The sequence below is a fragment of the Akanthomyces muscarius genome, chromosome 2, assembly GCF_028009165.1.
Source record: "Akanthomyces muscarius strain Ve6 chromosome 2, whole genome shotgun sequence".
NCBI lineage: Eukaryota > Fungi > Ascomycota > Sordariomycetes > Hypocreales > Cordycipitaceae > Akanthomyces > Akanthomyces muscarius.
In genome coordinates, this window is record NC_079242.1 from 49,227 (window position 1) to 64,354 (window position 15,128).

Sequence of the window (15,128 nt, forward strand, 5' to 3'; positions counted from 1 at the left end):
TGTAGTCAGGTTGCTTGGCAAAATGCCGCCATGGAAGCTTATTGCCTGGTCTGGAGAAATAAGCCCTTGAACTTGATTTGTCTACGTACTTAGTGGAAGTCAACCGTGCTAGTACAAGGGTAACATATATGCAAGGTAACGCGGGTATAGAGGGAGTTCATTTTAGCGAATATTGCCATCCATTTTGTCACTCACCATGGTCCGGGTCTGAGGCATCAATGGGAAGAAGTACTCTAATATTAAGGTGAGACCTATGCTGTGCGGGTCGCGGCAGAACCTGCAGAAACGAAAGGCCAGGTGCTGCTTCTGCGGCCCGACCGTTGATCATCGCAGACCATCCGTGTATGAGTAGCCCAATCCTCTCGAGATGAACCTTTTTGGGATGGTGACAAGATGTTAGCTGGTTTATTAGCCAGGATACAAGTTCGGAAGCACCCGACGAAGGCAGGTACCGGGCTAATAAGTAGCGGCCGCCTACAAGGCAGGTGGGGGCGATGATTGCGAACTATTGGGGATCTCTATTATTTATTTACTGTGGTGTGTCGATTGCCGGCGGAGGAAGAAAAGTATCAGATACTTAGCCACTTGGTGAAGGCGCTTGAGTGGGCAAGTACCCTGGACAAGAGGTGCCATTGGGCATCCAGATACGGAAAGCAATACAACTTGAGAGCATCGAACGACGAGTTCTTCTGATCGATATGGCTTGTATATTGCCGGGCGGGATATTGTGCCGTGGTCGGTTGACATTTAGTGCAGACGCATACGTGACTATTGTGCAGCGAGCTCTCGCGCGATTAAAATTGCGTCGAGCCTACAGAGGGTCCGTCGCGTGGGCGTTGTGCGACCAAGTGACTGGTTCCGGCTAGGGGCGAAGAAGATGTCTCATTGCAGCGATTGGGTAGCGGCGGCCGAGAATAATTAACGGCGAGTCTGTTGGTGAAGTCTGGGGGAAAGGAAATGGGCATCAGTTGAGAGATGGTCAAGGTGATATGATGCTACTCAATGCACGTTTTGAAGAGAGAGTTGATGGTGGGCTGAAAAGCAGGCCGACTGGGCTTAGTATGGGAGGAGGTGGGAGAGATGGCATGTGGAGAGGGGACCAGAACAGAGGAAGCTGTCATGACAGCCTGACACGCAGCGGATAGCAGTGGCTGGGGTGGCGGCGCTGGAGCAGCAGTACCGAATAGGTACGGGCAGAGTACCAGTGGAGTGGATCGGAGTGGCCCGAGCGCCGGCTTTGGTTGGGGCAACGTGATGTGGCAAAGAAGCACTGTGCGTATAGGCGGCGTTTTGCGGCGTGTGTACAGTGTAAATATACAGTGTCTTGAGCTACCAGCCACGCGTAACCCCATCCGTAGCCGAGTGCGCAAAGGAGTACCTTGGCAGTCCCCCCCGACCTCTTGACTTGTACCTCGCCATTTCCTTTTTACCTCCTCTTCCTCCCTGTTCCTCCCTGGCAGCACCGGCTCCCGACTCTCACCTTTGTCCTAGTCCAGTGACCTTGCCAGCGACCAAGCTGCCCCCCAAAGCCTCGACCGGGTGACTTGCGGACCAAGTACCTACCTACCTACCTGATTTTGCTTCCTCCACCATCCCGCCCGTCACCCACTGTACTTGCAGTGCTTTCCAGCGCCTCCGCCCACTGTTGCTGGCGCGTCTTCACATTGGATTACCTGGAGTCACAACAGAACTGAAGTATCCTGAGTCCCACTGTGTGTGTGCTCTCCGCGACAGCAAACGAGTCGCAGGAAGACGAGGAAAGAGAGGATAAACAAAAGGAGCTACATCTAGCATCGTGCTTTCTTGCTCATTACTAGGTATGCTAACTCTCAATGCGCGCTTTTCCCCTCTGGCCTCGACCTTCTTTGTCTGCCTCCCGACCTGGCCGTGCTCGTGTCATGGTCAGGGCCTCTGGCTACGGCCCAGCCACCTTTCGCCAGGCGCAGCGCCACGCTTCTTCATGTTGACGCCAGCTGGAACCACTGCCACTGACACCCACCTGCAGTGCTTTTCTTTTGCTCAATCGGTACTAAACCAGGATCAAAAACAGCAACAAAGACACCGACGAGGAAGAAACAAGACCAAAAAAAAAAATCGACTAGACGTCTGCGGAGCAAGGATCTTACTGCATCACACTGCACTACGTCGCTATTCGCAGCCAGACAGCTTCCTCTGTCTCTTGTGGCGTCCTGCTCCAAGCCCAAGCCCAAGCTCGCTACCATCACTAGTGCGCGACAAAGGCCCCGCCACCGACAAAGACAATCAAATAGGTACTCCGTACTTGCCGCTCTTCTGACGAAAAAGACAGCTCCCGCAGCTTCGAAATCGGCCTCTGCAACTACTCTAGCGCGCCCAAGGAACTTACCAAGAGTGCCTCCTCCGGCTCTCTCCCAGCCACCAGCCACCACCGCCCCGTCGCGCATCGCCACGCCTCGCCTCGACTTCTTCGTCATCTTCCTTGGCTCTTGCTTTCTTGCTAGAATCAGCCCGCCCGTACCTTGCCGCACCTCGCCCGCCAGCTTGCCCTAGTCTCGCTTCTTGGCGGTTGCGACCTTTTTTCTACTTCTTCCTCATCATCACCGACTTCACGTAAGTTTATTGACCGACTCCTTGCACACCTTTCCCCGTTCTTCGCGCGCCGACTTTCCACCGATTGCTCGTTCTGCGCGCACCGCACCCCTTGCCTCGATTTTGGTCGCGCGCGCGCCCCACGTCTTCACGAAAGCGCAACCCGCATACGATCGGCACCAGGAACAATTGCGCAGTAGCAAACTGCCGCAACCCCCTTTGAACCCCTCGTCGTGTAACTCCACCTCTCTCTTGACTCTGCACGACTCTTTGACGCGCCCTGGTTGCACCGCGGTCGCTGCCAGTGCTTGACCCGACCCTTACAATCCATCGCGCCCCAGTCGCAGGCTCATCCATTGCGCCTGTCCGTCACTCGCATCCTCAACTCGGCCGTCGCATCAAAGCAGCAAAAAGAAAAGAAAGAAGAGGGGAATCAAAACACAACAAGACGGCATCGCACTTATCCCCGTGATTGCGCGCGCTGTACACGGGTCCTGGTGTTGCCTTGCCTGCAATCATCTTGTCTATCTCCTACAACCGCCCCGCCAACCATCACTACGCACGCGCGCCTTTCCACTGCATTGCTTTGCAATCCAACTCGCATTACCATCCACCGCATATGCAACTTACCTTTGATTGCTCAGTGCTAACTCGCGTCTCCGAAAGCCGTCAAAATGGAACAGTGGCAGGTCGGCCCCGTGCCCGAGTATGTCTACTCAAACTCCCCCCACCAACCGAATGCCATCCAGTAAGTCGCGCCTGTCCACCTTTGAAGCTCCTGTCCCTCGCCCCCCCTTCCCATGGGCAACACCCTATTGAACGACCTCGGCCTGCCTTGTTTTCTCCCGGCAAACATGCAGCTCTCGCCGTGCTCTGCTGTCCTACATCAGCTCCACGTTGCCCGTGATACCGCTGGGAGTACATTGGATATGCCCTTGCAAAACAAGCGCTTGCCTGGCCGTTGGGCTGCCACAGGCACAGCCTCAGCCTTGCTGAGCTGATTTGCTCGTCTCATGGCGTTACATATACTTCTCGCTGCGCTCGTCACATCTTGCGACCGCGTCAAGTCTTCCCTTCCAGCCTTCGTTCCCGCTAACCCAAGTCCGTTTGACAGTAGCAACCCCTACCAGACCACCGATATGGCCGGCAGGCGCAATGAGCGCATTGAATTCCCCTACGCTGGGCAGCCGGGCATGGCGCCGCATCAACAGCAGCATCCGGCTCCTGTTCAGCCCTCAATGAATGTGCCCCAGCCCCAGCAGCCACCGTCCGGCCCGGGTTCCCAGCAGCAGACTCCGACCCCTACACCCCAGCCCAGCCGCCAGCGCAACAAACGACCAGCGCCTGGCACTGTGCCTTCGCCTGCTACCCCGGCCGCAGTCCCTGCCGTCGCTGCGGGCCAGCCTCCAGTTCCAACGCCACCCAATGCCCAGTCCGCCGCGCCCCCCGCCGCGCCAGCTCCCGCCGACGATAGTGGTACCGCGCCTTCACAACCTCCCGCCAAGAAGAGCAGAACCAACACCCCTTGGACCCCTGGGGAGGAGCTACGACTAAAGCAAATGCGCGACGCCGGAAATAGCTGGGCGGAGATTGCCAAGGTAAGATCTGGCCAACGGATAGGCATCTTTTCCGCTATGCGCTAGTGCTAATTCGCAACAGACTTTCCCGACGAGAACAGAAGGCTCCGTTAAGAAGCATTGGTACAAGGTTCGTCTATACCATGCGCGAATCTGAAGAATCATTACTAACGTTGACACCAACAGGATATGCATTACGCCGAGTTTGCCGAGGATGAAAGCCAGGCGCTTCTCAACGCAATCAAGGAGTACGAAAACAACAAGTGGAAGGTCATTGGTCAAAAGGTTGGCAAGCCCGCCAAGGCCTGCGAGCAATATGCCAAAGAACACTTTCCCGATCTCTTTGCCAGTACCAAGCGATGAGCTGTGCAATCGCTTCGGACGTCATCCCCCTCCACGTGAACTACACGTCTCTTGACGTCAGGTCTTTTACGATTTGCGAACACTTCTTGGCTTCGTGCCTTCCTTATTTAATTAATACCTCTCGGCGACTAGCTTGCCTTGATGAAAGCAGAGCAGAATGACACAATCCTCTGCACGTCATTTCTTTTTTCGCTGGATGGCGGAACCGGCTCGCAGATTTCGCCGCTCATGCGGGTTTGTTCGTTGATTTTTTGGTCCCGGGAGTCTTTCATTTGCCGACTTAGAATTGTGCATTTCTTGTACGTCATGAATGCGGGCTTTCGAACAGAGCTGGGTGGTAATTGCCGGAGTTGGCTCGGGGCCGATTGCGGCTGAATTTTTTTCCTATTTCATTTGTTGCCTTGTGGAAATTGACCATGGGTATGAAAAGGATAGCAACTGTTGTTGCTGCACTGAAGATTCGAAGCTTTCAAAAGTCGCTAGCGGGACACGGATATGTTTGAGGAGGACGATGCCTTTAGTTATACCCCAACACAATGTCGAGCTTTTCTTTTCCTCTTTCTCAATATAATAATACTTTGATCTTAACCCGTCCGGGATGTTGGTAACTACGAGGCGAATGGCAACAAAAGTACTACACCCATGCGAGTACATAGCAACAGCATTGGTTGAACCAGAGGTGAGCAATACCTGTACTCGTCATCAAGAGTAAAATTGAATACCGGTGACTGGTGATTTTTGGTTGATTCGGCCGAGCAGCCCCGCAGTCGTCGTTTTTGCCGCGTGGGGACAACAAAGATTTCGCCATACTCCCCACCACTGTCCATGAAAATTCGCCGAATACCCAGAAACATAACTCCCAGATCTCCCCTTTTCATCCATTCATGCACTCGCACCTTTTTGCCGAGTGTCAATTTCCCTTTTTCTTGTCTTTACCGGAATACACGCCCCTTTATGCAAGAGCGATTGCGCTGTGTGATCGGGTGCCGCTCTTTCGCCGATTGGGAATAGTGACAAGCGGCGGCGTCTCTCATACCTATTCGGCCATTACTATCCAGAGCCGAAAAAGAAATACAGTCTGCGAAGAAAAAAAAGATCAAAAAGGGAAAGAAAGAAAGAAAGAAAGAAAGAAAGAAAGAAAGAAAGAAAGAAAGAAAGAAAGAAAGAAAGAAAGAAAGAAAGAAAGAAAGAAAGAAAGAAAGAAAGAAAGAAAGAAAGAAAGAAAGAAAGAAAGAAAGAAAGAAAGAAAGAAAGAAAGAAAGAAAGAAAGAAAGAAAGAAAGAAAGAAAGAAAGAAAGAAAGAAAGAAAGAAAGAAAGAAAGAAAGAAAGAAAGAAAGAAAGAAAGAAAGAAAGAAAGAAAGAAAGAAAGAAAGAAAGAAAGAAAGAAAGAAAGAAAGAAAGAAAGAAAGAAAGAAAGAAAGAAAGAAAGAAAGAAAGAAAGAAAGAAAGAAAGAAAGAAAGAAAGAAAGAAAGAAAGAAAGAAAGAAAGAAAGAAAGAAAAATGTCTTCACCGGCGAGGATAGCTACATCGACCCGGCAGTACCGATGCCAAAAACGCCAGAAACCCTGCGACCACTGCCGCGAACGCAAGCTCAAATGCCAGACTGACAGCAGCAGCAGCAGCGGAAGCACCAGCCCCGGCAACCGCCCACCCTGCCAGCGCTGCGCCCGGAGTAATATCCCCTGCACCTTCGTCGGTCGGCCGCGCCGAAGAGCTTCGGTTATGCCAGCTGCTCTTATTCCCGATGCACCGGCTCAGACCACCACCGTCGCTGCAGACGCTGCTGAGCTCGACTCGTCCGCGCTGTCACACACCGGTATCCACGAGGGCATGGTAGAAGCTGTCCCGCTCGGGTACCGTGAGAGCAGCAGCCATGCCGTCATGCCATCAAGTTGCGACATGGACGCCAGCACCGTCCCTGCCTCCGCCGCAGCCCTCAGCACGCCAACGTCGTCATCGTACCACGCCAGCAGTGGTCGCGTATCAACACAGCTGAGCCAGACCATGGATGGCATTGAAGGTCACAGCATCATGCTACTGGGGGCATCGTCCGAATCTGATCCGTGGCTGCTGCGGCACTGCCAGTTCGACCAGCTGGGCCTGCGGTCGGTACATAAAATGTACTTCCGCAATGCCGGAGGCGTCCCGACCACGGACAAGATTCCGATTCACTTCATTGTAAGTGACAACAAGTACCTCAATCACCCTCTCCTCCCAATGTACCATCCCATTGGAGGAGATGCGCGGCTGCAACTGAGCCAACTAGTGCAGCCTACATATGGTGTCCGGCTTATCAGTCTGTAAGTGCCCCGCTGTGCCTCCCCCTCACACACGGCAGTTCTTCCGTTAACATGCACAGATTTCGCAAATATGTATATCCAACGCTTCCCGTTGTTCCCAGTACATACATGGACATTCCAAGCACTAATAGCGCCGCATCCCCCGTCATGAGCGCCGCCCTCGACTCCATCCCCACATCCGTACTGGCCGCGATGTACGGGCTCGCGATGCCATTCGCCCTCAACGACGAGCTCCTCGCCGTCGTCAACGCATTCGAGACCCCGCCCCTTCTCCAACTGTGGACGCTTGTCCACTCACTCATCCAGGTCGATATCCATCGTCCATCCCTCTCCACCGTACAAGCTGCCCTGCTCTTTCTGCACAAGGACAGCAACAGCCACACAGCATCCAACAGCAGCGGCGGCAACGACCTCTCCAGCTCTGCTTTTCTATGGTCCTTCATCGGCAGCACCGTCGGCATGGCGCACAGCCTCGGCTTGCAGTTTGAGTGCCAAATGTTTGGCATTCCCAACGCGGACAAGCGCCTGCGCCGTCGTCTCTGGTGGGCGCTGTACATCGAGGAAAAGTGGCAGAGCCTGCTGATGGGCCGACCGCCATACATTCGCGCGGACGAGTGGGACGTGGGCGAATTGTGCGACAACGACTTCGAGACGAAGAAGGCGTCGTCCTATTTTGACGAGGCCGCTGCAGTGGTAGGACGAACATTTCTCCCGTTTCGCGACATGGCGCGGCTGGCTGTTATTGTAGCCGACGTGCAAGAAAGATTATAGTAAGTCCTTTTATCATCACAACAGCTACACAAAAAATGGGTACTAATGCAAAAAGTTCGTTGCGCGCTTGCCAAAGACTCGGCGAAGATCTCGCGCAGAGCATATCCACCGCGAAACCGCTCTTTGACCGTCTCAACGACTGGCGGTCGTCCATCAGCGCCCCGGAACCCTTTGACGACAACGTCGTCGAGGCGAGCCCGTACCCGACCACCATGTACTTTGCCTACCTTACCATAGTCACATACGTATGGCGCGCTCTACTGCGCCCTACTGTGCGCTCGTCGCCGCCTCCAAGAATCATCGACGTGGAAGAGGAGCCGCCGTTGCAGGACGCAGGGGGCTTCTTTTTCGAGGAGCTCAGCTGGGATTTTTCTGATTTGCCGGAAATCGAGCTTCATTTAGAAGAGGACATTCACGCCCATGGCGAAGCGAGTGCCACGATCAAAGAGCTACATCAGGCGGCGCAGGCGTTTGGGGGGACAGTGGCGACGTTTACTTCGCGATTAACATCGCGCCACTTTGACGAGTTCTGGTATTCCTGTGAGTAATCTTTTAGTAGTAAGACCCTTTTGCCTATTTGAAATCATCATACTAACCATGCTTGGTAACAGGGTCCCGCATAGGCTTTGCCGTGATATCTAATTTTCTCACCGTGCTCCTTGTCCAAGCACCAACCGCCGAAAACGCCCCGCGGGCCAAATGGATGCTCGAGAGCTGGCGCCAGACGCTGCGCTATCAAAGCAAGGCCTTCCCGATATTGCGTCTGGCTATGGCTCGGCTAAATGCCTTCTACTGGGGTGGGTTGGCCGAGACTTTTTGTCTTCCGCCGCATGTCCAAGAGGTAGTCACTTAAACCCTAGCGAGATACGGATAGAGACACCAAAATGGGCGATGCCTAAATCAAGCCCGGCGAATAAACAACTCAAAACCAAGGTAGTACTACGTAACTTGGCCTAGTGAGCTTAGCTTGCGTTGTGCCTGGCTGATCGACCCGGCGATGAAGCTTGGGCAACTAGCTCGGCGAATCGGGAGCTGAACTGCTGCCACTTAGATAACAAATAGACTCTAACGTGCCAAGCGAGTCAGCCATATAAGCCCAGTGCCCCCTTGCTGCTGATTTTTTTTCTCATAAAGAAACTGAGCAATATGAGAAAACCGGCAAATTTACAGAACCGTATTTTGGTCCAGCATTGACATGCATGACGAAGACTCTGCGCTGGCACAATACCCAATCCATGACCCTGTCGAAAGAAGACCCCTGTACGTTGCAGCAAGATGAGCGCCGCCGCCGCCAATCAACAGCTCTTCAACGTCCACACCTGGCGCGACCTTGACGAAACGGAACCGCCGCCCTACGAGAAAAACGAGCGTCTGCCACCATCGTACCACGAGACAAAGCGCGCTGATCGCCACGCCGCGACCGGGTGGAAGGGCTCGCTGCGTCGTATGTTTCCCGTAGAGCGTCGCTTCGAGGCCGTCACGCTAGGCATTTCGCTGGCGAGCGTCCGCCGACACGGTCCTAATACAGGTATGCAACAGCTGTGCCCTTGAAGTCGGGGAAAAATATGACTAACAGGAATACAGGAGCTGGTGAAGTAGTTGTTTGTTTTGGTTCTTGTTGTCGATGAGGTGCATGCGATTGTCATCATTGTGAAATTTACGACATCTTGGATTTTTATACACGAGCAGAACAGCCAAACACTGTGGTGTTGGGGGGCTATGGGCTCTTACTGGAGGCGCTTACTTTCACGGTATCTATGTAGCGGGCGGCGATTTTTGGGACAGTCCAGGTACATGGACGGCCTGAGCTGACAGCACAGTCACTAGGTATAAGTACAGCAGAGCCTCTGTGTTGCATCGGTCACGTCGAGCATCCCTATAATATCATCTACAGGCCGTTTGAATACTCGAAGACGGTTTCACTAGGAATATGCTTTATTATTAGTATCTTTGGTCCACAACTGCAACCTGAATGTGTGGGAGGCCCCTGCCATCGAATCAGGCCGAGCTTTCTAGCGCAAACGCTAGGCCATCATGTGGCTGACGGAAAATGCGACTCTGAAGAAGTAGAAGAAGAGGCTGATTAGCTGTGTTTTCAGTGAACAGTGAACACATCTTTAGAAAGTTATATACTTGATTATTTCGTCCATCCAAGCTCTTTTATTCTGTTATTCTCTCCTGTCCTCATGACTGTTCCCTTTTTCTTCCCTCTCTATTACTCGTTATTGTTTCTTTGTGTTGCAAGGCCCGGGCGTGGCCCTTGTGCTGGGCTGACTGTGGCGCGTCGCGAATTTTCCTAAATAAGACAGCCGGGTGTGAATGGCGGAGACCCTGCCTCGAATGAGTTGTCCTGAGAAGGAATGGCCGCGTCTAGCAGAGCCATGAAGAACATTACATTCTGAGTCCAAAATATAGAACTCTGTTTGAAGGATGGAATCTTCGCCACGGGGCGACTGCGTAAACGTCTCGTCGATGCGACCTCCCACCAACTCCAACCAGCAGGGCACTTCAAGCTAGCATTCCGAGGGGCTGAATGGGCTGGGGCGTTTGTGATGGGTCTGCCGAGACGAGATCCAGTCGAGCTGAGCTTCCCTAGCACCCTAATTCCCTAACGCGACGGGGGAGGGGAGGACCGGCCTTATTATGATGGAGCTTAGGGAACCGAATAAATAACCTGGGGCGGCTGCATGTGGCTTCGCCCCTGCTTGCGATTTTTATTTTCTGTTTCCGACTTACACACCACGGTACACTCGCGATGGGCTCAGGGCCGCTATACGCCGCAGCGCTGGTGCTGGCTGGCGCCGTTAGTGTTCGGTGCGACGTTCCCTTTATGACGGAGCTGGACATTTTCAGCCAACTCGTGAGTTACAAAACGCATTCGAGTTTTGCAGCCTCGCTCGACAGGACTGACAGGATTAAAAGGCACCATGCGTCACCTCCGCTGTCACCAACGCCTATCTTTGGGAGCAGGACACGACGGCGTGTGGCTCCGAGCCGACCAAGCTGCAGTCCTGTATCTGCACCAACTCAGCCGAGCTGAACAAGATGACCGTGTCCATCAGTAGTGCCGTTTCATCGCGCTGTGGCAAGCAGGCCGACGACGACCAGAGTTCCGCGGCCCTTCTCGTCGACAAATACTGCCACCCGGAAAAGACGATTACCTTTGCGACGCCGACTGCCAACATTATACCAGGCGTCATGAGTGACGTTGCCGCCATTTCCTCGCTACCGCCGTGTGTCCAGTCTGGGCTGTCCGCTGCTGTCAACGCTGCTGTACGGAAATACATGAACAAAAGAGAGAGCGAAGCGTGCTCACAAGACGTGCTAACGTTTTCCTTAGGCTTACGAGAACTGCCCAACGGTCGCCAACATGTGGGCGCCCTGTGCTTGCAGCAAGGAGAACGTCGTCGGTCAAATCAATTCTAGTCTGGGGCAGGAAGTTCGCAAGTCATGCTCGAATGCCGATGATATGACGTTGGCTTCCAGCTTTTACACTCAATTTTGCGCCATGAACGAGGGCACTACCTCATTCAACGCCATGCCTGGTCCTCCCGGTGACAGTGAGTCTGGAATATCTAGAGTACTGCTAGTATGGCCTCTGAACGATTTAGTGACTTATTATATCACCGCCCTGCCTCAATTTTCTTCACTGCGTGCCTGCGCCCAAACTGGCGTCGTGGAAGCGGTAATGTTGGTAAGACGGACCACAAACCTGCAGCTATCTTTTTTCCGCTATTGACAGAATGTCGCAGCAATCCAGTTACCTCTGTGCCGCCGGCCCGCAAGCACTCGCCTCCTGCGTCTGCTTAAAGCCTGGCATTCTTGGCAAGGCATCGCAGAGTCTTACGAGTAGCGTCAAGTACAACTGCGACAACACCGCACTCGCCGATGTGTCCGCCGCCGCCGATGTTCTCGATTACTACTGCCAGGCCGCACAAAAGAAGGTCATCGCCACTGTCAGCCAGTCAATCTCCGAGACCAAGGCAACGAGCCTGGGCCAAGCCACGCGCCCTACGTCGAACGGAAGCGACGCGCCCAAAAACACGACCGCTACCGGCGAGACCAGCGACGGGTCCAAGAACCCTAAAGCAGGTAGCGGCGGAGGTGGCCTCAGCAAAGGAGCGATAATTGCTATCGCTGTGCTGGGTGCCCTCGTTGCCATTGGTGTGATCGCCTTCATGGTCATCTTCGCGCGCCGTCGGAATCGCAAGGTCAAGACGCTTGAGGCAACAAATAGTGCCACCGGCCAGTCGCCCTATCCACCGCACTCAGAGCTGGCGACAAACTCGCCGTCGTCCGAGATGGAGGGAAAGTCGCCGTACTCGCCGCCAGCAGTATCAGAAGTGGCTGCGACGCCAAGGCCCTACCACCAGCGGCCGCATGTCGAACTTTCAGGCGCGCCGCAGCAGCAAATACATCAAGCCGTCTCGCCGAGCGAATTAAGTAGCCCTGGGTCACAGCACGCTCAAGGAGGTAACAGCCTGTATAACCCTGATCAAAACTGGCAACCACCTGTTCAAGCCATGTACGAGCTGGATTCATCAATTCCCACCCCCAACGCAAAGTAAGACAAAGAATTGTAGATCCATGATGTTGCAGATTTTAGTTAGCGTTATGATATTTATTTGCGTATCTTAATTTTCTTGATTCACATCTTAGACCCTAGAGGGATTCTCTGGCCGAATGGTGCAAAGTCAGGCAGCTCTTTGCCCCATACCAGACGAGAATCCCATTTGGCGCGCTCTTTGCTCTCATCAAAGCGAGCTTTGGCCGTGGGGGCGCCGACGTCCGGGAGTAACCACTCCCGGAAGCCGCCTTCGCCATTCAGAATGGAACGACGAGCCACTTCTTCCGCCAGTTCATCATTATCACGCTGCTCATCCCACGCGAGCAGCACGCCCACCACAATCCAAGAGAAGCTAAACATGACGTTGCGGCCAACAGATAGAACATCAAAAATGTAGTGCTTGTTTTGATGCAGGCGACCGTGCAAATTTTGCCATGCGACCTGCAGAACGCCGCGGTAATCCTTGTTTTCAATGCCTGCGATGGCTTTGGACAGCCATGCATCGAGATGTTCTAGATGGTTGCGGTTAAGGACGTGACGGACGAACTCGCTGCTGAGGACGTTGGTTGTTCCCTCCCAGATGGCGTTGACAGAAATATCACGCAGCGCACGTGCGAGATTCTCTGGCTCATCCGGGTCGTCCATGTAGCCGACGCCACCAAGAGCTTCCATACATTCCTGCATAGTAATGACGGCATTCTTGCTGGTCACGGCTTTTGCAGCGGCCGTCAAAGCTCTCAAAACCACCATGGCTTCCTCGCCGGATTCTGGCAAAGGCATTGGCAAAGTACCGGAGTCAGGGAAACCATGCTCCGTAAAGCTCATCAGAGAGACGGTGAAAAAGCTCAGTTGCGTAAAACCGCGAACACGGACTTCAATGTCGGCCAGCGTGCGCAGGTGCAGCGGCAAAGCCCAGAGAGGGTAGCCGAATACGGTTCTATTAATGGCAAACTGCTTGGAAATGGTGAGCCCCCGTCGCATTGCCGCCACCGAAGACATAAATGCCCACGCGCGTGTGACGTTGAGGAGGTGCGAAATGGTTGCGACGCCGCGGTCCACGGGGCCGACAATATGCGCGCGCATCTCCTTGATCTCTAGCTCCGCCGTAGGCAGCTGCTTGGTGCCAAACTTGTTCTTGAGGCGATGGATGCGCACACCGTTGGTCACCACTTTAGTGCTGCCATCCTCTGCAACAGCCGTCTTGGTCAGCGGCGCGAGAAAAGCGCTGAGCTTACCGCTCTCCGTCTTGGCTAGCAGCATCGTAACGTTGGCGTCGGTGGCAGAGGAGAAGAATTTGAAGCCGGAGACGAGGTAGTCACCCTCATCCAATCGGCCATGTTCGCCAGTCTTGGCTGACAAGGGAGCATATCTTGCCCACGTCTCGGTATTTTGGACGTCACTGCCGCCGGGACGCTCGGTCATCCACTGACCAGATGTCCAGCTGCCGGTACGGGCGGTCAATCGGGAGTAGGTTTCATGAAAAGGATGAGACGCCGGCAGTCCAGGAAGTTGTGAGCGAAGCAGACGCGCTGTGCCGTCAGTCATCGAAAGCGGGCATCCGGTGAGACCAGAAACTGGCGAAAAAAGGTAGTTTCTACTGTTGAGTCAGTTTTATGTCTTTGAAAGCCATGAATAATGAAGGTACTGACTTTGCATGTTGAACGATTCTGTTGTATTTGCCGTACTGAGATTCATAGCCAATGGCGACAGCGCTGTAACGGTGTTAGTGAGTATGCCAAATCAAAAACGGCGCAGAGTCTACTTGCCCTTCCTCTGCACCCCATTTGCGCAGGGCTCTCCAGCCTTCGCTGGTAACAAGCCTGTCAACATCATGGCGAGCACCCCAGATGTTGTGTTTTTCCACAAATGGCTGCTGCCTCTCCGCATTAAGATTCCATTCCTTGATTTGCGGCGAAATGGTCTCTTCGGCAAATTTAGTAAATGCGGGCGTTACCTCGATGAGTAGATCTTTGGGCAGATACGCTACGAAAAGAGAGAGTTAGCCTATTGCGTCGCTGGCCACGCACTGGAGAGGTCATAATCGTCTTACTGGCGAGGACACGTTGGAAATAAGCGTCTGCGAGGAATGGGTTCTCGGGCTGAGACATGGAAAAGATAAAGCCTGCCTCCGCACTGGCCGGCGTTGGCCCCTGTTCTCCCATGGCAGTGTTTAGACAGAAATAATCGTACGAAAAAAAAACGAGAATGATACTGGCATATGAGGGCGGGTACCTTGCAAAGATACAAAGATAAGGCTTGAGAGTCTCAACGACTGGGCTGTTAAAATAGATGCCCCGCCGGCTATACGCCGCCATTGTGCTGTGGTGGTGACTAGTTACCGAGGCCTGCACGCCACAGCCAGCTGGGGAAGCTAGCTCCCTCGGCTGTGCTCGTCCGTCTTGTCTGGCAGTACTTGCACGCAGCGACGGTGACAGCCAGCATGAGTCTGCTTCGAGCATGGAGTTGGGAAAGTCGTAACGGAGAGGTGCTATCAAATAGAAGTTTACTATACGTGTTGGTAATAGAGACGATCGTTGTATTTTCAGGTAGTCATTGCTGCGCCCTGCTTAACCTCTGGTCGCAGTGACTGGTGAAGGTGCAGAATGAAGCCTGTTCATTGACTGGAACAACCTACTGCCCCACTTCTGTACAATGGCCTCCGCAGAGCTTTGGGAAGCCACAAACGAGTTGTGTATAGACCTTCACCATCACTGACAAGAACAGAATGCTGTTTTTATCCTATCGCGATACTATTGATCTGTGACCAATAGCAGTTGCTAGGGTTAATTCTCATATAGTAAATTAAATTTAATCTTGACACATATACGTATAGTTATATATGACTAGAATCTTTTATAATTGTACTTGGTCAACTCAGGACTAGTAGTTTATCTTATTTGCCTGGCTTAAGATACGTGCTGTGTATCTGTAACCTGGAGCGGAGCAATGTAGCATAGGTGGTGGCTGGTGATTAGGCTAC

At 53.2% G+C, this 15,128-nt stretch overlaps 5 protein-coding genes across 5 annotated transcripts; 4 read left to right on the top strand and 1 right to left on the bottom strand.

The window, feature by feature from the left end:
- Positions 1-1,254: 1,254 nt before the first annotated feature.
- On the top strand, positions 1,255-4,508 carry LMH87_003110 (uncharacterized protein; the record flags this gene model as incomplete). Its single annotated transcript, XM_056202195.1, has 9 exons — positions 1,255-1,272; positions 1,792-1,817; positions 2,006-2,026; positions 2,103-2,227; positions 2,530-2,589; positions 3,235-3,316; positions 3,683-4,166; positions 4,228-4,275; positions 4,332-4,508. The coding sequence occupies 9 exons, from the start codon at positions 1,255-1,257 to the stop codon at positions 4,506-4,508; spliced, it is 1,041 nt and encodes a 346-aa protein (XP_056047890.1).
- A 1,724-nt stretch (positions 4,509-6,232) lies between these two features.
- On the top strand, positions 6,233-8,434 carry LMH87_003111 (uncharacterized protein; the record flags this gene model as incomplete). The annotated part of the gene is made up of 4 exons (XM_056202207.1): positions 6,233-6,810; positions 6,870-7,580; positions 7,637-8,121; positions 8,193-8,434. 4 exons carry the CDS (start codon positions 6,233-6,235, stop codon positions 8,432-8,434), a joined length of 2,016 nt encoding a protein of 671 aa, XP_056047891.1.
- Positions 8,435-8,856: 422 nt separating this feature from the next.
- Positions 8,857-9,209, top strand: LMH87_003112 (uncharacterized protein; the record flags this gene model as incomplete). The annotated part of the gene is made up of 2 exons (XM_056202218.1): positions 8,857-9,109; positions 9,166-9,209. 2 exons carry the CDS (start codon positions 8,857-8,859, stop codon positions 9,207-9,209), a joined length of 297 nt encoding a protein of 98 aa, XP_056047892.1.
- Positions 9,210-10,336: 1,127 nt separating this feature from the next.
- On the top strand, positions 10,337-12,149 carry LMH87_003113 (uncharacterized protein; the record flags this gene model as incomplete). Its single annotated transcript, XM_056202229.1, has 5 exons — positions 10,337-10,441; positions 10,504-10,854; positions 10,922-11,141; positions 11,193-11,275; positions 11,334-12,149. The coding sequence occupies 5 exons, from the start codon at positions 10,337-10,339 to the stop codon at positions 12,147-12,149; spliced, it is 1,575 nt and encodes a 524-aa protein (XP_056047893.1).
- An 80-nt stretch (positions 12,150-12,229) lies between these two features.
- LMH87_003114 (uncharacterized protein) lies at positions 12,230-14,310 on the bottom strand (the record flags this gene model as incomplete). Its single annotated transcript, XM_056202241.1, has 5 exons — positions 12,230-13,742; positions 13,798-13,860; positions 13,915-14,018; positions 14,103-14,131; positions 14,199-14,310. 5 exons carry the CDS (start codon positions 14,308-14,310, stop codon positions 12,230-12,232), a joined length of 1,821 nt encoding a protein of 606 aa, XP_056047894.1.
- Positions 14,311-15,128: the final 818 nt, after the last annotated feature.